Here is a 22,146-nt window from a genome sequence, read left to right on the forward strand (position 1 = left end):
TTGTGCTTTAATAAACTTTTGATTTTTCTCTAAGGAAAGGACACTTGGTATGTATTATGAATTGAGTCAGTGGATATTAAATTTTTTGAAGACAGTCAATACTTTTCTACTGTACGGAATTTTCTTTTTTATTGTAAAATGAGTTATCATTTATTAAGGAGCATCTGTTCTCCCCAAGGATGTACATATTTTATCTTTTTGTTCTGAATAAGTGTCTTTTTCACTGCAGAAAAATGTTAACGTTATTTTCATTTGAAAAATACATGTTCCACAAAACAATGAACAGCTACTTTTACAAATAAACATTATTTCAGATTGCTGAGGCTGGGTGTGGTGGCTGTTGCCTGTAATCCTAGCACTCTGGGAGGCTGAGGTGGGAGGACTGCTTGAACTCAGGGGTTTGAGACCAGCCTGAGTAAGAGTGAGACTCCATCTCTACTAAAAATAGAAAAAACTAGCTGGGTGTAGTGGTATGTGCCTGTAGTCCCAGCCACTCAGGAAGCTGAGGCAGGAGGATCGCTTGAGCCCAGGAGTTTGATGTTGCCGTGAGCTAGGCTAATGCCACGGCACTCTAGCCCGGGCAGCAGAGTGAGACTCTGTCTCCAAAAAAAAAATTGCGATTGCCTAAGAATTATTTAGATTGATGTTAGAAAGATTTTAGAAGTTTAATAGAAAATAATAATAGGGAACCTTTGTTAAAGGAAAAACTTAGAAAACTATTTCTATGAGTAGCCATGTGACTTGTTATAATGCCCATTTTAGTTTTCTGGATATTTGTTTTATGAATGTTCTTTTCTTTTAGCTTGATAAAGATGACATGGTATACATGGAAGCATATGATAAATTGCTGGAGTCCTGGCTAACTTTGGTCCAAGATGACAAACATTTCCATAAAGGCTTTTTTACCCAACATGCAGTTCAAGTTTTCAATTCCTATATTCAGTGCCACCTAGCAGCTCCAGATGGCACAAGGAATTTGGTAAGTTTTAAGTTGGATAGTAATTAAAAATCTATTTCATTATAGGCTGTACTTCATCATATTATATAATACTAGAAATTTAGGATGGTCTCACTTAGAGTCCTCATTGTCTAAATGAGTTCTTGTTATGTGGTATGTTGCTTATAGTTACCTCCTTCTTAGTTTTCAGTTACCCACCGCTTGTCTTTCTAGTTGGCAAGAGAATATGAAGGACTTGGACCATGGATCCTAAAGATGTCAGGTCTTTTCAGTGACAGGTTAAATTCTCCAGTGTGGGAGACGGATTGTGGGTGTGCAGTTAGCTGTTTCCCATGTGCACCATGGGGCAAGACCTCTGCTTCCTTCTCTTCTGTGTTTCCCACTTCTTTTGATAATCACCAGGGCTGTCATAGTTAGAAATGAGCTCCTAGATAGCTGCACTCGAAGCTTGGCTCTGCCTCTGCCCAGCTCTCTTTTTCATATGCAGTGCTGAAGCTATTTTGTAGTGTGCCACAGAAATTCATGTTTTATTGAACAGGTAATGCAGTTTCTCATTGTTTATTTCTTTCCTCTTTGATAGACTGCCAATGGTGTGGCCTCTCGGGAGGAAGAAGAAATAAGTGAACTTCAAGAGGATGATCGAGACCAGTTTTCTGATCAACTAGCCAGTGTAGGAATGCTAGGAAGAATTGCTGCAGAACACTGTATACCTCTTCTGACAAGGTACACACAGTCCAAAGAAACCCCATGGAGCAAATACTCTCTGTTCACAATTCCCTGGAGAGCACTTAAAGTGTTTAAAGACTTTAAACACCCCTACCCCGTATCCCAGCACACTGGAACAAATGGACAGAAACATACTCATGATTGCATTCCTTGGCTTATACATTTGGAGCCCAGGCACTACAGCATAGATGGCAGAGAGATTATGGAAAACATGGTATGAGAAATGATTTGACCCGTATCAGTAAAAACTTGGAATAACCAGTTTTCAAATGCCTGTTGTAAACCTTGATTGTGTGTAAAGCAATGTTTTAATTCTATGTCATATACAATAAATCATAATTTCTATAGTTCTATGAGAACAGTTGTGTACAATAATGTTTTTATATGTGTTTTTGTGTTAACAATTTATGTTGTCTAATATGTAGAAGTTTATGTTGTTCGAGGTCTTTGCTTATTGAACTTTATTTATGAAGCTATTATTTTTTTCCTCTTTTAGTTTATTAGAAGAAAGAGTAACAAGACTCCATGGTCAGTTACAACGACATCAGCAACAACTACTTGCTTCACCTGGGTCAAGCACTATTGATAACAAAATGCTTGATGATCTCTATGAAGATATTCACTGGCTTATTTTAGTTACAGGTTGGTTGGTTTCTTCTTAAAAGTAATTGCCAACGGAGGAGTTAAAACCTTAAAAGAAGCTTTAAATATTAAAAACAACAGTTCATATATAGTATCGGATGAAATTTGGATATAGCTGTTGTCTGTTATAGAGCTATGGATGCATTTTTAAAAAATACTGGCTAAGATTTATGCAGTGCCTACTGCACACCAGGTGTTTTATATGGATCTTTTTGTAGCCCACAGAGTTCTGTTAGGTGTTGTTACTACTATCATCACCATCATCATTATCCCCATCTAATAGATGAAAAAGCTGAGACTTAGGGAATATAAGAAACTAGCCCATAGTCAGTCACACTGCTGTTAATTTTTCAATACAGAATGTCGATCTAGGCAGTCTGACTTTTGAGTCTTCTTCCTTAACCACCATACTCTTAGTGTTTGTGTATTTTAAATAATCAGGAAAAAAAAATCTTGCCTTTGGAAAGGCATTCCCCAATATAGATTTCTGATATAGATAATAGCAGAATTCCTATTAACTTTACAGAATATATTACTGAAAATAATTAAAAGGTAGTAGATTAAAAAGCGTATTTCCCTATGAATTATAAACTTGATGAATAAAACATTTGTCCTTTTCTGTATTTTTGAGGGTTACTTATCTGAGAAATAGAAAGTTTCTTATCAACTTGAAATTAACAGGTTAACATTTATAATTTACTTTTACATCAATTTATATGATGTATATAAATCAAATAAAACTGAAAACATTTATAGTACAATTTGATAAATGTAGATTTGTTAAGTGTTCATTTTTAATTTTTTTTAAACTAAAGGCTACCTCTTAGCTGATGATACTCAGGGAGAGACTCCGCTAATACCTCCAGAAATAATGGAATATTCCATTAAGCATTCATCTGAAGTTGACATTAATACAACACTTCAAATTTTGGGATCTCCAGGAGAAAAGGCTTCTTCCATCCCAGGGTACAACAGAACAGATTCTGTGATTAGGTAATATGAACTCTATAGCTGTGCTCTTGTAATTTATACTGTTTTATAAATTCTGAGTTGATGGGTAGATGACTGGAGTGATAGGCGTGTTGTAAATCGAATATATGAAAAAAAGACAACTTGGAAAAGCCTTGAAATACATAAGGATGGCAAGTGTTCAGTATATTTAGCCATGCCACTTTAGTGAGAATTGACAGCTATATCCAGTACTGAAGAATGCAAATATAAAATTATTATGAATACAATGAGACTTGGAAGGGACATTTGATCTAATGTACTAGGAACATAACGCTTGTCCATCAGAAAGCAGAACTGACGCGTGTATAGGTGCCCTGAATAAGGAAACTAGGTGAACATTAACAAGTATTTACTGTTCATAAAAGCTAAAGCCACATTTTAGTGGCTTTCTTAAAGAGAACTATAATCTGTATCTCACAAAATGGAAGTATTTATCCTGAATATGTGAGACATAAGAGACCTGTCGGACAGCGGAGTGCCTCAAACGAGAGCATTCATATTAATCTTCCTAAGGCTGATGGCAAAATCTTCATTAATTCTCAGTGGTGAAAGTAGGGAGGGCTAAACCTGGACTAAATGTGCTCCTAAAAGTGGATTGAAAGTAGCATTTTCAATTTCAGTATCTATAAATTTAGATTGTAGGCAGAGATGTCAGTAATGATAATAACATTGGTTTTTGTCATTTGCAAAATCAGTAACTTAAACAGGGTGCTGTCCCTTTCATTCTTTTTTTAATGCAAAAATATATGGATATCATTTAAACCTATACAATAGAAAATATGATTTTTTTAAAGTTGTAATATTAATATTAAGATGGTATCAAGGAAATGTTTGAGAATTTTATTCCTTTGTTGCATTCTCTTGCTTGAAATAAAATATCAAAACTTTATTGAAAAAGTTTTGTTTTTATCTTCCTTTGGGGATTACCGTAGTCATTAGATTTAGTGTACGGAATCATTGCTTTTGTTTGGTTCGTGATGAATGTTAAGTTAAAGGCAGTTCATTTCAGGGTGCTGTCATATTATATATTCTTTGTTATACTTCCAACCTGGGCAGTATTATCAGGAATGCTTTCCATGTATTTTAAGTGCTTTTTCAATTTTTGTCAGTCCCAGGTGTCAGTATGGAAGCAAGACATTTTGGTATCTGAGAGCACAGACTATGGAGGGATAGACCCTCCCCTTCCCTGGAAAAAAAAATCACCATTTTTTTAATCCAGAGAATTAAGATGAAATTTAATTCCTTGTTTGACTAAAAAGGTAGTTCACATTTCTTGAAGAAAGTATCATTTAACAAATAATTATTGAGTACTTACTGTTTACCAGGCTCTCTTCTAGGTGTTTGGGATTTATCAGTGAGCAAAACAGACAAAAATCACTACCCTTTTAGAGTTCCTTATAAGGGAGACAGAGCTAGTAAGTAAACGATGCGGTATGTTACAGGATAGCAAGTGCTGGGGGTGAAAAGCCAAACAGGGTCAGACCATCATGAGCAGACTCTAGGGATTGTTGTATTAATAGTTGTCAACGGTGTGATCAGTGTAGGCTTTATTTAGAAGGTGACTTGTGAGCAGAGACTTGAGGTTGGTAAGGGAGGTCATGAAGGTGTCTGGGAAACTCTGTCCACGCAGAGTAAACAGTGGATGCAAAGGCCCTGTGCATGCCTGGCATGTTCAAGAACAGCAAGAATGCTGTGGTGGGTCAGGGTGGGTTAGGTGGAATTTTGTAGGAGATGAAATTAGGAAAATAGAAGGAAATCAAATAAGGTCTTAGGCCTTAGTAACATCCTTGGCTTTAGCTCCGCATGAAGTGGGGTGCTATGGTAGGGTTCAGAGCAGAAGAGTAACTTACAAGTTAAAAAGACTGCTTCGATGTGAGTAAGTGATGGAGGCAGGGAAACCGTGAGGCGGCGAATTGCGGTAATCCAGAGAAAGGTGATGGTGTCCAGACCAGGGCAATATTGCTGGAGGTTGTGAAAAGGTAGAGAAAGCTCTGTTTGAGTTATTGTGCTGGCTTCTGGTTTATGAGATGCAAATGTAATCAAGGATTGATTTGGAAAATATGACCAACTGTGATGTTGTCTGGAATATGAAGTATTTTTATATAGCATGCTTAAGAAAGTGAAGTAGGGCTGGGCGTGGCATCTCTCAGGCCTGTAATCCTAGCACCCTGGGAGGCCGAGGGGGGCAGATTATTAAGCTCAGGAGTTCGAGACCTGTCTGAACAAGAGTGAGACCCCATCTCTACTAAAAAAATAGAAAGAAATTAGCAGGAAAACTAAAATATAATATATTTATATATATATAAACAAATAAATAAATAATTGGCTGGGCATGGTGGCATGTGCCTGTAGTCCCAGCTACTTGGGAGGCTGATACAGGAGGATCACTTGAGCCCAGGAGTTCGAGATTGCTGTGAGCTAGGCTGATGCCATGGCACTCACTCTAGCCTGGACAACAAAGCGAGACTCTGTCTCAAAAAAAAAAAAAGTGAAATAGAATGTATGATTGGGTATTAATCTTGGAATATCAACAATTAAAACATATTTTGACGTTTTTATAGGGTGTATCTTCAACTCCTCTTTGTGCCAGGATCTGAGGATACAGCAGAAGTGTGATAGAGTGGTAGAGGAGCACCCAGGTCCACCTAATCCACTTGCAGAGGAGGGCCAGCGAGGGGGCTTCTTGGAAGAGATGGCATTTAAACTGATACCTGAAGAATGAGTAGAAATTTGCAAAAAATAGGGAAAAAGGCGCAGAGTGTGTCAGACAGGGACAGTAGCATGGGCAGCAAATTACAAGTGAGGTTCTAAGTGAGAGGAAGTCAGGTGTGGCAGGTGCGTGGCCGTGGGCGGAGGGCATAGCCGAGGTTGGCGTGTGGGGGGGCGTGCATGGGGCTGGTGGCATGGGAGTGAAGTGAACTGATCAAATTGCTGAAGAGCTGTTATTCCACGGAAGATCAGTTTAAAGGATGGTAAGGCAGACTAGGAAGTATTTTCATTAGCAGTCTCGGAGGGAAGATGGAGAGAGGCTCGTGGGTGTGAGAGGCGTTTCTGAGGTGGAAGAAAGTCCTCTGGGTCTGTCGGGCTCTGCATTAACCTTTCTCCCACTTTAGGAAAGGAAGGCCAAAGCTCACTCCTTCTGCGTCTGACTGTGGACTGGCAGGTGTATAAAAACCCTGTGGACTAAGGGGCAGTTCCAAATAGTGTGGTGTTGACAGAGTGAATACCAGCAGGGCACCAGTGAGTGCACTGCCAGGAGGGTTCAGGCCTTTGCATTAAATAACATGAAGGCCTAATATAGTTATTGGCTAAGAGATTATTAAAAATAATTTTTGATGGTAGATCTCTGTGAGTTTTGGCATATAACTTGAAAGAAATTCAAACATTTGGGTGACCCTGCTATTTAAAAAATATCTTCTGTTTATTTAAGTAACTCAGTTTTCTTAGTGCTTACATCTATTATAATAAAAAATAGGAATCAAATTATGTTCAACTCTGGCTCATCTGACAATAGGTAATATTTATTCAAAGATGTATGAACTAGTGGGAAAGACAAAAAACCCTACTATATTCATCTCATTGAAATGCATACAATTTTGTTTAATAATTTATTTAAATTTGTTTTTGCTCTATTGTGTATTTTTAAGTATTATAATAATAACTCAATCTAGAAGAGATTTTTAAACACTTAGTCTTTTCATTATTGGAAATTTAAAAATAGTTATCTTTTAATGTGTAGATGTTTGTATCAGGGTATGTAGTATGATCAATAAAATAATGGAGCATAAAATTATATTAGGCTCATGTTCTATGAGAAATGAAATAAAAAACATTTGTTTTATGTTTCGAATGGATTATGGTAGATATCAGAACACCATGATAATTGAATTCAAGCACATGTAATTAAAGTGTTAATGTAGCCATTTTATTTCAAATTCTGTTAGGTTAGAAATGATATTTAAAACTAAACTTAGGGGGAAATTTGATACATTTATAACTTAAATGTACTGGGATGTTGTTGGGGTTTTTTGTTGTTGTTTACATACCTCCTAAAATAAATTTTAAAAGTTTGAGCCCTGGTGGTATAAGGAGTATGTGGAGAGTGAAAGAAGAGGTTCTGAGGTAGAACCTGCCAAACCTCCTGACTTCCCAGTCAGGGAAGCCGCAGACAGCAGCTCGGGCACACGTGCCAGGGGCTGAAGGGAGGACAGGGCAGAGTGGTCAGCCGGCCACGTGCTTCTGAGCCATCCAGGAGGATAAAGACCGGAAATGTGTCTGTGCCCTTTCATTGCGAGGAGCTTGTTTCTGTCTTCTGGAGAGTGCTGAGGAAAGGAGCAGAAGCCAGATGTTAGTGATTTCGCTGTCCTGCTAGTGATACTCACTAGATAGTGTTATAATGCGATCTTTCTATTGTATCCTTTGCTTCCTTGCCTTTTGGCTAAAGTCATATTAAATATTTATTGCTTCTGATTATGTGCCTCCCTGCCGACAGAAACACGGTGCTTGTCCACGTGTCATGCTGCCATTGACACACCGTGTAATGTAGGAAAGGGCGGTATGTGTACTTGCGTAGGTAATCTTTCTAGCAAGATTTTTATTATAAAATACCATTAAGAATCAAGTTTATTAGAAGATAAGTAGGATTCAGATTTAGAGACAAGGCTCAATATTGAAAACATTCTAGATAAATCAGTTCCCAGATCTCATACCATAACATGACCATGATGTAAAAACACAAACTGGACTAACCAGGGGAGATTTAAGCAGTGATGGAGTGCTGGAAGAACTTGGCATGTACTCTGAGTGTTTACTTTGATGTATTTCTGCATTTTCAATCTGAAAATTCTCTTTAGACAGTAATGCTGAGATTCACATATGCAATTACACTTCAACAGAAGGATGTCTTTAGTTTTGATTCTCTTCCTTTTCTTTGTCTTGTGTCCTTCTTCCTGAAAGACCAGAAATAATATGGGACTTTGTCTACAACTCTGTTGATGAAATTTTCAAATATAGCTTGGCTTAAATCCAGAGTTGAAAAACAAAAATGGACTTTTAAGGAAAAAAAAATATGGTTAGACAACCACTAAATAAATAAAAGAATAAATTACTTTTGTTTTATACCTACAGGCTGTTATCTGCCATTCTGAGAGTTTCAGAAGTTGAATCTCGTGCAATAAGAGCAGATCTCACACATCTACTAAGCCCCCAAATGGGCAAAGATATTGTTTGGTTTTTAAAACGCTGGGCAAAGACTTATCTTCTGGTGGATGAAAAACTATATGATCAGGTCAGAATGTAAAACTGTTAAACTTCATTTGGATTCATGTTGATGGCAATTATAGAAGCAGGAACATTTTTCGTGCTGACTTTTTTCATCAAAATGTAACTGCTTTAAGAGCAGTTTAACATCTTCCACGTTGAACAGAACTGTTGAATGGAATGCTGTTTTAATAGCTTTTCTTAGAGCACATCGTTTGATTAAGTTTATTTTAACCACATGTAGAGGTACAGATTATTATTTGGGACTAGATTAATTTATGTTCTTTATATTTGGTTTAAATATTACATTAGTGTGTTAATAATATGAAAATAATGAAAATTGACCAGAAAATGACAACATTGGAAAATGTGAGTGGATTGAGGGATCTCTTTTTGGATTTATGAAGATGAATACATTTATGAAATTGATGTGAAGTAAGCACTACTTAGATTTAGATGCTAATTTCAGTTTGATTTTTTTTCAATTGATCTCTCTCTCTCTCTGACCTTAAAAAATATGCTTTCTCTTTTAAGATAAGTCTGCCATTCAGTACAGCATTTGGAGCAGATACGGAGGGTTCTCAGTGGATTATTGGCTACCTCTTACAAAAAGTCATCAGTAACCTCTCGGTCTGGAGCAGTGAGCAGGACCTGGCAAATGACACTGTGCAGCTCCTTGTGACTTTGGTGGAAAGAAGGGAAAGGTGAGCCCCTTGCTGGAGGCAGGCTGTGTGGGGGCTGGGGGCGGGGACTGCTCTCTAGTGTTGTCTCTGACTGGCAGACAGTTACGCAGGCCTCATTCCAAATCAAGCCTACATTTTGGGAGTAGTGTGTTTTTAAAACTATATCTCACTACTGTTAGAGATGCAGATGGGGCTTTCCCGTGTTATAAGTGAGGATTGCATTGACTAGTCAACGATCTGGCATGGAAGAACTGTATGAGTAACACATAAGTCTTATTTAGTAATATATTAACATAATTTTAAAAACACTTCCATATGGAATATGTTCATTTGATTTTTCAGACAGCCTGTTAGTATTATCCTCATTTTAAAGATGGGGAAATATGATATTTAAACTCTAATGTTGCGAATTAAAATTTTTAGTGATTTCTACAACAAATTCTGGAAATGTTTTCATTTTTATTACTATATAGGGATGTCATTATTGTTATTACTATTATCAATTGGCTACTATTTATTAAATCCTTATACAATGCTAAGTACTTGATATGTAGTATCTCATTTAATCATTATATCAGTCTCAGCCATGAGATTTAGGGCTGTTGGTATTACTCTTGTTATCCACATTTTGCAGATTATAGAAAACTGATGATTAAGAGAAATTAAATGAATTTTGTATTGTCAGACCATAGTGGGATTTAAATGCAAGCCTGTGTGACTCCCAAGTCTATACTGAGTTTACTGTACTATGCTTTAAAAATTAATTAAATATAGTTATTTTCACTTTTTGTTTCCTTAGTGGGTATGTATAATAACAGTAATATGTCTTATGTTTTTTTATTTCTTCCTGTAGGGCAAACTTAGTAATTCAGTGTGAAAACTGGTGGAACTTAGCTAAACAGTTTGCAAGCCGAAGCCCACCTCTTAATTTCTTGTCAAGTCCCGTGCAGAGAACACTGATGAAGGCTCTAGTCTTAGGAGGTTTCGCACATATGGACACAGAAACGAAACAACAGTATTGGACAGAGGTAACAGTGTCTCCTATTTCGATTGGGTCCTCTGTGTAATCCTGTAGCTGCTTTATTTGTGTGGTGCCATGAGATAGTCTGTGGAGACAGACATAAACATTTCAGTTATAGCTTTTCTGATATTTTTTCCTCCTAATGAATAGATTAAAGCTTCTTATTTTACAAATATTATCTTAGGATTTGTCCATACCTGCTTATGTGATGACATTAAATATTATAACGTGTTGTGCACTTTAGGCACACTTTCCCCCACTCTTATTAAATCTTCAGTAAGAATCAGTGAAACATTCCCCTGTCTTAAACATGGACGTGCAGACTAAACACTGTATTTGTTTCCTATGGCTGCTGTAACAAAATACCACAAACATGATAACTTAAATGGTGCAAATTTATTGTTACCCACTTCTGGAGGCTAAAAGTCCAAGATAAGGTTTCAGCAAGATTAGTTCCTTCTGAGGGCAGTGAGGGGAAATTTGTAGCTTCTGGGGGTATATTGACAATCTTTGACATTCCTTAATTTGTAAGTGCGTCACCCTGAACCTTCGTGTTCATGTGGTGGTGTTCTGCCATAGGGGTCTGCACCCAAAATTCCTCTTTTTATAAGACACCAGTTATATTGGATGAGGGATCCACCTGATTCCTATATGACTTCATCTTAACTAATCACATCTACAGCAACCCTGTTTTCAATTAAGATCACATTCTGAGGTGCTAGGGGTTCAAATTTTATGAATTTTGGGGGGACATAACTCAACCCAGAAGAGCCACCACGTACACATTATATTATAAGCTTTAAATCAGGAATCAAGAGTTACCAGTATATGAGTAGGCTGGCAGCCTATAGTCCTTCTGTCTAGAATACTCTTAATGTTTGAGAAGGGGCATAGTAACAGAATTAGGCAATCATTTGTGACTTCAGAACCAGGAGAAACCAGGCTGTATATTCTTACTTTAAATAACTATATGATCATATGGACAGCTTTGAATAGAATTAAGGCCAAGTATGCTGGCTCACACCTGTGATCCTGGCACCTTGGGAAGCCAAGGTGGGAGGATCACTTGAGGCTAAGAATTCAAGACCAGCCTGGGCAACATAGCAAGACTTCATCTCTAAAAAAAAATAAAAAGTTAGCTATGCATGGTGATGTGCACCTATAGTCCCAGCTACTTGAGAGGCTAAGGTAGGAGGATCACTTGAGCCCAGGAGTTCAATGTTGCAGTGAACTATGATGGCACCACTGCACTCCAACCTGGATGACAAAGTAAGACCTTGTCTATAAATAAATAGATGAAAGGAAGGAAGGAAAAAGAGAAAGAAAGAAAGAGAGAAAGAAAGAAAAGGAAGGAAAGGAAGAAGATACTATCCTTATGAGCACTCACCGTTATATACAGGGCAGAGTAGATGATCTGAAGTTATGTTTTATGCCAGGAGAAGTTTGGGAAAAAGATAAAAACAGCTGAGAGCTTTGTGTTAGTCTTGACCCTGTAGAGCAGAGGTTGGTATACTGCAGCCTATGGGCCAAATGTGGCCTGCTGTCTGTCTTTGTAAATAAAGTTTTATCGAAACACGATCATGCTTGATCGTTTGCTTCTTGTATATGGCTTCGTCCGTACTAAAGTGCAGTTGCAGTCTAGTAGTTTGTCCAGAGATAATTTAATTTGCAAAGTCTAAAATATTTACTCTTTGGCTTTTTATAAGAAAAAGTTTGTTGACCCCCCTACTGTGAAGGCTTAATTTCTTATCTCCTCCCACCCCCACTTTTTTTGATTAATCACTTAGAAAGAGATGGAAGGAAGTGGCAAGTGGCAGAATTCTATAAATGGCTTTAAGAAAGTCATGTTCCCTGACTGGTGTGTAATTTCTTTACATGTGCCAAAAGTTATGATGACCATGAAATGAGGAATGTAATGTGTGGTTCAGATATTCTTTGTTTTCTCTGCTTTTCCTGCCCCCAATAATTAGAAATGTTTTGAAAAGTGAATATTTGTCCAAGTTGAGGAGATAAATCATGTGAATTGAACTTTTAGAGAATTCATGCTTTACTTTTATAGGTCCTTCAGCCACTTCAGCAGCGATTCTTAAGAGTGATAAACCAAGAAAACTTTCAGCAGATGTGTCAGCAAGAAGAAGTCAAGCAGGAAATCACCGCCACACTGGAGGCGCTGTGTGGCATTGCCGAGGCCACCCAGATCGATAACGTAGCAATCCTTTTCAATTTTTTAATGGACTTTCTTACCAATTGCATTGGGTTGATGGAAGTTTACAAAAATACCCCAGAGACTGTCAATCTCATTATAGAAGTTTTTGTTGAAGTTGCACATAAACAGATATGTTATCTTGGAGAGGTAAGCACTTCTGATCCCTTCAGGATTAAAACTCCTTAAGGCAATAATAAAATAATAGACTCTTTCTTCAAATTTTATCAGTATTATCTGAAATAATATTTTTGCTCTTCCAAAAGATTTTTCAAAAAGACTTCTACAAAGAACTCATAATTCAGAGAAAGTCATATTGAATGAATATGAATTCTTGTCCTAAAATTTATTGGTAAAAAAGGGCTAATATTTTAAACATAACTGTACCCTTATGCTTTTTTAAAATCATTGTTAATGTTTTCATATAGCTTAAAACAAGTATGAAACTAGGGGAATTCAGAGTAAATTTCCCTAGATATTTTAAAATTTCTTTAATATCTGTATTTGTTTCCCAACTGGATTCTACCAAGTAGCATAATTTATGCATATTTTCTTACAGTCCAAAGCTATGAACTTATATGAAGCCTGCCTTACTTTGTTGCAAGTATATTCTAAGAATAATTTAGGGCGGCAAAGAATAGATGTTACAGCGGAAGAAGAGCAATACCAAGACCTACTTCTCATTATGGAACTTCTTACTAATCTTCTGTCAAAAGAATTCATAGATTTCAGTGACACAGGTAAAGTGTACTGTGGTGGTTTTTAATCTTTGTTGTTATTGTTATTGTCATTTTTATTAAAGCAAAGGATTGCTTTAAGTGAAATCTCTTGAGGAAGTTTAGTTTACAAAACAAGTGAAAGAAGATCTGTTTGGTTGAAGGAGGATAGGGACAGTTCTGCTTAGGTTTCCTCTTACAGGAGTAACAGTAATTCCATTACTAAATGCTAAGCACTGTGCTCCTCACGATGGCATAAAGTAGATGTCATTGTTATTCTCATATTATGGGTGAGGAAACAAGCACAGAGAGCTTAAGTCACTTGCCCACAGATACTTGCCAGTAAGTGGGAGGACTGGGATTCAAATCCTCGCACGTGACTCCAGATGACTCCTCCAGATTATCACAGGTGGCCACCCCAGCAAACCCTGGCCCTTTCCTGAGTACAGCTGCGGAGGGCTGGTGGGGTGGGGAGCTCTGGCCCCTCCCTTGACGGGCCGCACTCGGAAGACCCAGCCCTAGTGGCTCATGAGCAGCCTGGGGTAGGGGGTCAGTTAGCTGCTGGTGCCTTTGCTAACAGGTAAAATGGTGTGATAATAAATACCTTTGCAAATGTTTTAAAGATCAGCTATAAAGTGTCTTTGGTGCCTAGCACTGTTCCTGGCAGTCAGTAGGTAAAAGATAGCTGTAGTTATAGGCAAGAGCCTAACCAGTAATTAAGACCTAATTTATTTGTATAGTTTTAATGCTATATAGTACTCCTTCACTTCCCTCTTACCCCACTGCCAACCTTGCCTTCAAATAAAATAGATCCTTTTTTGTAAGAGAAAAACAGTCATATCTAGCATCTCCTAGTGTACATTGTGCAGATATTTGTAGTAACGGACAGTTTTTACTTCTTCCTTGCAAGATTCTCCTTTGTAGGCTGGGTGCTGTAATATCCCACTTTATGTATTATTCCCAATCCTTGAGATTGTTCTTTTTTTCTTTCCTTTATTGCTTCATTTTCCTTATTCACTGAACCATGGCTTTTTCAATGTCTGCCCTGTGCTAGGCTCCATCAACTTCATAGTCTAGAAGGTTCACTTTCCTTTGCAGTTAACTAGGGATAACAAGGTGAAATGCTTTGAAAAGCGCTGTCCAAACTTGCCACTAGTGAATTGTTTTTAGTCCGTTTTCAGTCCCATCCTCTCATTGAAATGCCATTCTCATGTCTCTTAATTCTTTTGGATCATGCTTCTTAATCCAGGAGTTCTTAACCTTTTCTAGTTCATGTGTGTCTTTCCCTTGAAAAGTGTACATTATGCCATCCCACGGAATTTCACAAATGGTATTAATTGGTTCATGGACTCTCAGAAACTCTTCTACAGACTTTTCAGGCATGTCAGGACCCCAGGTTAAGAAACATGTACTCAAAGGAATGTGTGACTCAGTGAGAAGACCCAGAGCCAAAACATAATGTGCATTTAGTAGATTAACTGTCACTTTACCCTAGTGTATCGTAAATCAGCTCATTGTTTCCAATTTCTCATTTCTAGAAATAGTATCATCATTTTCTTGGGTCTTTGTTCTATGCCTAAAACACTCAGACCTACTAACTCTAGAAATCTCTATTTTAACAAAGTTTCCTAGATGCTTCTGATATACTGCCAGATCTGGAAGATGATACTATGTGCTATGCTCAGAATAATTTCCTAAAATAAAAATTCCATTATGTTTCCTACCTACTTAAGTACTACAATAGATCCCAGCACCGGCCAGCTTATAACAAAAGAAAGGAGAGAGGGCAGTTACATTTTCAGAGTATTCCAAAATCCTTTTACAAAGAGAGAGTATAACAAAAGTTAACATTTAGAGACAGTATGAGGGGTCTCAGGCCAGTTTATAGAGTCTCCCTTCTTCCTACATTGAAGGCCTCTTTAGGACATGAAGACTGCCTCCTTGTTTCCTCTTCGCAGTCTGGATGGAGGCTCCTCCCCTAGTGCAGCCTTCCCGAGCTTTGCTTTGTGTAGCGTACTTTCTGTACTGTTTACCCTGGATCCAGTGGGACTTGTACCCCAGTAAAGGGGTAGCTGTTAGTTTTTTGCAAATGTTTTTGACTTGAGTGAGAATCTTCTAGGATTAATAAGGGTGCTATATTTTGAATCACTTAGATTAAAAGGACTAGGAGAGCTGTTAAAGGCATTTGGAAGAGAATCTCTCGGGTTTATGGTACAGCTGTACTTCCTCCTGTCAGTCTAAGAACAAATTATAGAGCAGACAATAAAGCTAAGCAATTGAGGGAGAGATTTTCAAAATCAAAGCAGTAAAAAGGGCTGGGTATAGTGGCCCATGGCTGTAATCTTAGCACTTTGGGAGGCTGAGGCGGGAGGATCACTTGAGCTCAGGTATTCAAGACCAGCCTGATCAAGAGAGACCCTGTCTCTATTAAAAATAGAAAAATTAGGCATCCTGGTGCACACCTACAGTCCCAGCTACTTAGGAGGCTTAGGCAGGAGGATCCTAAGAGTTGGAGGTTGCAGTGAGCTGTCATGATGCGACTACATTCTACCCAGGATGACAGAGTGAGACTTTGACTCAAAAATAAAAATAAAAAAAGTAAACGGAACCCCTCTCCTTACTCCCCCACTTCATATTTTTAAAAAAGGCAGTAAAAAGATTAAAATCACAATAAAAGGTTAAGAAATTGACACTAAAATACTCGTGGTAGACAGAACAAAATAAGGGTAAGGGGATATAGAATTTAAATTTAGAAGAAATGAAAATGAAGACAAAGTAGGAAATTATAAAGAAATAGCATTAGCTGATAAATAGGAAGATATTATATTTAAAATAAAGATAATAGCTGAGATAAAATATAAAATATTTTAAAGATTATAAAGCAAAATTAATATACTAGGTGAGATATTAAAAGCGTAACAAGAAATTAGCATGACATTACTCTCTAATGTGGTACTCTGAGCTGTATTCCTCCCTCCTTAGCAGAGCACATGGCTGGAGAGCCAAGTCTGCAAAGCTGATGACAGGTCAGCCGGAGCAGGCTCCGGGACCTGCCTTCCGTGCCAGGGCAGGGGGCCCTTGGATGCCATCCAAGTTTACCAGTCTGATGTTCAGACTACAGTTGCTGACCCCTGCTTTGGAAAATGGGATTCTTTCAAACTGAGACTACTAGGGAGATGGTTAGAATTAGGCTGAAAAGGTGGTCTTTAAGTAGAAGAACCCATTTTATCCTTTTGTTATAAAAGAAATATGCTCCTAATAGAAAATATTTTAAGCATAGTGAAGAAAAATCACCTATACTTTTCTACACCATCCAGCATCAACAATCCATTGCATTTTGGGAGTTTTGTTTTTGGTTATTTCTATTTGTGATCATCCTCTAAATACAATTTTATATTCTGCCTTTTTGATTAATGTAGTGTTAACCTTTTCCTTGTCATTACCATTTTTCATGACATTTTTAATGGCTATGTGATAGTCCCAATTTTGGAATTTAATCTGTTTTCGTAATATTAGACATCTGGAATATTTATATTTTTGCTGTTACAAATGGTGATACATTGATCATTTCTGTGGACAATTCTGAATTTCTGATTATAGGTTTAGTAGATACAGTGCTCAAAAGGATCTTAATTTATTGCTCAGCAGTATCTTTTTAAAATTTTCATTGCTTGATTAATACAATGAATTGTTTTTCATTGAAGACTTATTAAATATTTGCTTATAGGTGTTACTTATCTATTTAGGTCTTAGCATTCTTTTTAGTTTATATGTATTAAGAATAGTAACCCTTTGTCATATTGGTTGTTCTTTTTCTTAACTATTTTTTATATAACATTTTAATTTCTACATTTCCCCCATTCCTTTAAAATTTAGAAATATTTCACACACTTAAGGGATCAAACAGATACTAACACAGGAATTTTTATTTAACTCAGTATGGCTAGAACCTGAGTAGAATAGATTTTATGTTTCAAAACATTGATTAAGCTTTAGTTTTATTTCTATACTGTCCCTTGCCTTCACCCTCCATAATACTGCTACAGTGAGTACTCAAATCCCCTAACAAAATACAAAAGGATGACACAGAGTTACCAGATTTCTTTCTTATCCTCTCATTGATTTATTTAGGGCAGCTTTAGGGCTCAAATTTATTTTTATTTTCATAAGGGTAGTATATAAACTTTGGTAATTTGTTGACATTACAACCTTAAGACTGCAATATTTTTATTTTACTAGATGAAGTGTTTAGAGGACATGAGCCGGGTCAAACAGCAAACAGATCCGTATCAGCAGCGGATGTAGTTTTATATGGAGTAAATCTAATTCTGCCCTTGATGTCACAAGATCTTCTGAAGGTAATTACAGAAAGCGAATGTGAACATTATAACTATATATGCTCGAAGTTCAAAGATATTTCAGACAAGAATATATCTCTGATTTAATTAAGGAGTTGTATCTGTTAAGTGCACATGAAAATAAGCTTTTTGTGTTTCTCTTACAGTTTCTTGTGCATGCTTTTAGTAGCATAGACCGTCACTTAATTCTATGTTTCTGCCCCACAGGATATGTCAGTAACTCATTTTGTCAGGGAGGGCTACAGAAAACAATCTGTCCTTTTAGCAACTGAGCTGTGTTAGCAGTTTCAAGGCCCTTATGATTTGTCATTAAGAGAATGAAAGTTACATGTTTAGGTGTGTTCCTCTGATACCTTGTGAGCATTGTTCTCAGGCTTAGGGATTGAGCAAAGGAAGGCATTTTCCAGGCCCCACTCTAGGTAGAAATGGGATGCTAAGAAACCAAGACTAAAGCGGTTTTACCAATTTTTACACATTCCGACTACGCTGTGCCTTGCTTTCTCCAGTCAGTACCAAGGGGGTGGTGGTGAGGCTGCCGTTTCCCTCCTCCCTAAGTACCATAGAGGAGGGGAGGTTTCTTGTCGCAAGTGGTCATAGGGGGATAAGGGTGGGGACAAGGACATGGATGCAGAGGAAGAGGGGTGGGAGGGTGTGTGTGTGTGTGTGTGTGTGTGTGTGCGTGTGTGTGTGCGCGCGCGCATGCGTGAGGTAAAGCGGGCAGGGGAGAGGCAGTAGGAAGGAAGAGTGGAGGCTGCGGACCGCGGGGAGGCGAGTGTGGGAAGCGCGAGAGCTGTTAGATCCCCAGCACAGGAGCCGCCTGCCTCCCTCCTTGGGCAATGTCTCCCTCTCCCGCTGTCCCCATCAAAACAGCGCTGATGACAGAGCCCGTGCGCATGCTCTGTGTATTGATTTGACTTTAGGGTTTGTTTGATTAAATAAATTAAACATTTAGTTATGTTTTTTTCTTAAGTGTGGTTAAACCAGATTACCTACCTTTAATTCAGGTCTCCAGGACTATCTAACTAGAAAATAGCCTTTGGAAGTGTAAAAAGCTGAATACTCTGCCCTGTGCTTGGTCTTAACAGTGTGTATTGCCACCTCATATTTTCCCAGCATGCTTGAATGGTAATAAATACATGTACAAAAGGGTTTTTATTCCCAAGTCATTTAATAATTTTAGATTTGGCTGACTTGCTTATTTTTTCAAAGTGAACATAGAATATCTAGACTCAACTGTGGCTTTTATTAACCATCCAGAAGATCATCGTTCCTGCTGTATATTACCTTCTTTCAGAGTAGTTACTAAAATATGCCCTTTATTGTAACTTATTTTTTACATTTAATTGGGTCTTCATATTTTCTACATCTTGTGCATGTGTTAATCATTATACTTAGAAGTCTGTCCGTTACTTTATTACATTAATAAACATAAAAATTAGATACTATTGAACATCTAAATATTAACATTTCTTTTTCAGTTTCCAACTCTTTGTAATCAATACTACAAATTAATCACATTTATCTGTGAGATTTTTCCTGAAAAAATACCGCAGCTTCCTGAGGATCTGTTCAAAAGTCTGATGTACTCCCTAGAATTAGGAATGACATCGTATCCTTTAAATGAACATCATTGTCACTTGTGTTGTGGGAAGAGATCTTAAAGAAAAGTTTTTTAAATTTGTACTTTTTTCTTTTGTGGTTCACCTTTATTTCTTCAAAAAGCTGTCATCTCCATAACTGCTCTAATTCTGTGTTTCTGTTTTGAGTTTGCCTCGTCCTGTCATCCTTTCACAGATCCCTGAGGCATTTGGCCCCTGGCCTCAAAGTCACTTTTTCTTTAGGGCCCCAATTAGTAATGTCATATGCTGGTGCTGGGTCTGGTTTTAGCTCCCTGAGAGTAGGTAATTGTATGACTTTTCATCAGTTGTGTGCATCATAAGTAGAAACAAGGTACAAATCACCAGTCCCAAACCCAAAATTTTTATAGGTCTTCTGAAAAACCACTGGACATCTTTTTCCTTACACAACTCAGTAAAGATAAATTGTATACAAATCTACTCATGTATCTGTTTTCATTTCTAGAAACAGTCATCCATTTGATACTAGCTATACTTTTTTGATCTTTTATAAGTCAAGTATATCCAATTCAGTTTGCTCTTTGACCTTGGTGATCAGAATGAGTTCGGAGGTTTGCCAGCTTTGCCTGGAGGCCTTGACACCGTTAGCTGAACAGTGTGCAAAAGCACAGGAAACAGATTCACCACTTTTTCTAGCAACACGGCACTTTCTTAAGGTAAGATGTTTGGGTCGTAGGCTGAAAAATCATCTACTTTAAGTACAGTCAGTGCACATAATTCTGCATTCAGATGAAATGCTTTCATTTTTTCATAGAGAAGGAAATAATTTCTATTCTCTGTTTTTTTCTGGAGAATAACTCTTCATGGACACATTCTTATCCGTTTTTATTTTGTGTTCTTGAAAATTGATATGGTAAATATAATGGGGAATTTGATAATTTGATTATTCAGATACCACAGCAAATAACTATAACTGTTAGGTTATCCTTGGATTTAAAAAAATATTTTTCTTTAATGTTTGTATTGATTTAATAAATAGAGTAACTACCAACCCTGTTTTTTTCTTTTTTGGACTGGGGAAGGGCTAAAGAATTAAATGATCATTCCATATTTTTATTTAGAAGTCTTATTGTGTAATTTCAGCTGGTTTTTGATATGCTGGTTTTGCAAAAGCACAACACAGAGATGACCACTGCGGCCGGCGAAGCTTTCTACACATTGGTGTGTTTGCACCAGGTACTGGACACACCTCTCTTCAGGGGATTCTTCTCATTCCATTTTGCAAAGAGACTGTTCAGAGATGGTGGGACATTAATGGTCATTAATACCCCAGTTCTCACAGGCTCTGTGACTCAGTGCTTCAGTTCTATTTCAGTGAGGCAGTATTTCTTAGATTCTTTATTAGCTCTAACTTTTTATTTTGTTTATATCTGACAGCTGTTTGTCAGTTCAAAAGCATTTGTTTTCCCTCCTCCACCATTATGAGGCATCTTTTCCAAAGAACACTGCCCCAAAGGTTGTCCTTGGACAACTGTGCTAAGAACCAGTAACGCAAACATGAGTGAATAATGGGTACTTGGTTTCTGTCCTTGTGGAACTCACGGTTTTGTAAGAGAGACAACATGATTAAGATTGAGGACCAGGAGGAGTCTGCCTTCAGAAAGCATGGAAGACAGTATATTATTTCATATTATATTATAGAAAACAGCATATTTCATTTTGTTGATCTTTTAAAGACTCCTGAGGCATCACAGAATCACTGATAACAGGGTTACTGTAACAGAAGAGCCCACCTGTTTCCCCTATTCTGATAGAATTGGCTCCTGTCAAATATCTTAGAAGAACCATTATTGGATCTTTGCTACCTCAGTTTCCCTCCCCCATGCATATGTACACCTGTCAGCATGGCCAAGCAATTGGCTACAGAAGCTTTGGTATTTCATTTCCCTTTCAAAAAAGACAGAGTTTTGAGGAGGTCTTCCATACTACTTGAAGACCCCCTTCCTACAGACTTCCTGTACCTTCCGTGCCCTGAGCTGCGGTGCTCTGGCATTTCATGTCTTGCTTTCTGCTAGAGGCAGCCACTTCTGCAGATGGTACACACACTCCTGTGGCCTTTCTCTGTCATTTGACTTCCTTGTTGCTTACTAAGAAGGTAGGCTTCTTGTCCCCACATGTTTAAACCATTACATTCTGATTGCCTTTTTTTCCTTTTTGTCATAACGTACTTACATACTGTAGAAGAGAGAACTGGGTCTTGGGAATGGCCAGCGTGATGAACTCTGCTGGCCTGGCCCCACAGGCACTGCCATTGCTTGTGAGTAGGGAAATGATGGGAGATTATCCTTGGTTCTTGTGAGCAGCCTGTCCCTTGGATGGGGCAGTTAGGGCAGCCACCCTGGCTCCATGATTGAGGGTCAGGAGTTGGGATGCTGCACCCTACTCCTCTTTTCCGATTATAACTAACATTTGGTTTCACCCTTTTGGTCTATCATGATATCCCAAGAAACTAAACGGCAGACCAGGTTTTTTTCAAGAGAGTTTATCTCTGTTCCGGTTGAGTTTCCCTTACACCCACACCCACTCCCCCTCCCCTGTGTGAGGCTTTATGGCAGAGGGTATTAAAAATAGAAATCTCCATCCCCATGTTACGTTATTTATTAAAGTCCTTTTCCTGCCCTTTCTCCAAGTAGAGTGTGGTCCTGGCTTGGAGCTTTCCGAGTGCTCCTCCTCTACGTCAAGAAAGCGCTGAAATACACTCTTCCCTTCCTCCTCCCAGACCGCTCCCACCTGTCCTGTGGGCACCTGCTGTCCTCAGAACAAAGTGGACAGGATGTTCCTAGAAACCTTTGGGGAACTATCGAAAGCCATGCTCTAGACTTAGGTTATGTATAGAATGCGAAATAAAGTGAATAGTGTGCTTTGAAAACACAGAAGAGGCAACACAACAAAGTTAACAATCACATGCATCCTGGAGCCAAACTGCCTGGAC

The 22,146-nt window shown here is 37.9% G+C and overlaps 1 protein-coding gene across 3 annotated transcripts in view; it reads left to right on the forward strand.

Moving 5' to 3' along the window:
• Positions 1-22,146, forward strand: part of XPO4 (exportin 4) — a 116,574-nt gene that overhangs the window by 89,453 nt on the left and 4,975 nt on the right. For all 3 annotated transcript variants that reach the window (XM_076009559.1, XM_076009560.1, XM_076009561.1), the window contains exons 10-22: positions 803-979; positions 1,539-1,681; positions 2,181-2,326; positions 3,142-3,319; positions 8,465-8,624; positions 9,131-9,300; positions 10,133-10,307; positions 12,360-12,653; positions 13,063-13,243; positions 17,459-17,577; positions 19,056-19,186; positions 19,753-19,870; positions 20,298-20,390. In XM_076009559.1, the coding sequence (XP_075865674.1) occupies positions 803-979; positions 1,539-1,681; positions 2,181-2,326; positions 3,142-3,319; positions 8,465-8,624; positions 9,131-9,300; positions 10,133-10,307; positions 12,360-12,653; positions 13,063-13,243; positions 17,459-17,577; positions 19,056-19,186; positions 19,753-19,870; positions 20,298-20,390 (2,085 nt within the window). The remainder of the gene's footprint in view (positions 1-802; positions 980-1,538; positions 1,682-2,180; positions 2,327-3,141; positions 3,320-8,464; positions 8,625-9,130; positions 9,301-10,132; positions 10,308-12,359; positions 12,654-13,062; positions 13,244-17,458; positions 17,578-19,055; positions 19,187-19,752; positions 19,871-20,297; positions 20,391-22,146) is intronic.

The sequence above is a fragment of the Microcebus murinus genome, chromosome 13 (genome assembly GCF_040939455.1).
Source record: "Microcebus murinus isolate Inina chromosome 13, M.murinus_Inina_mat1.0, whole genome shotgun sequence".
NCBI lineage: Eukaryota > Metazoa > Chordata > Mammalia > Primates > Cheirogaleidae > Microcebus > Microcebus murinus.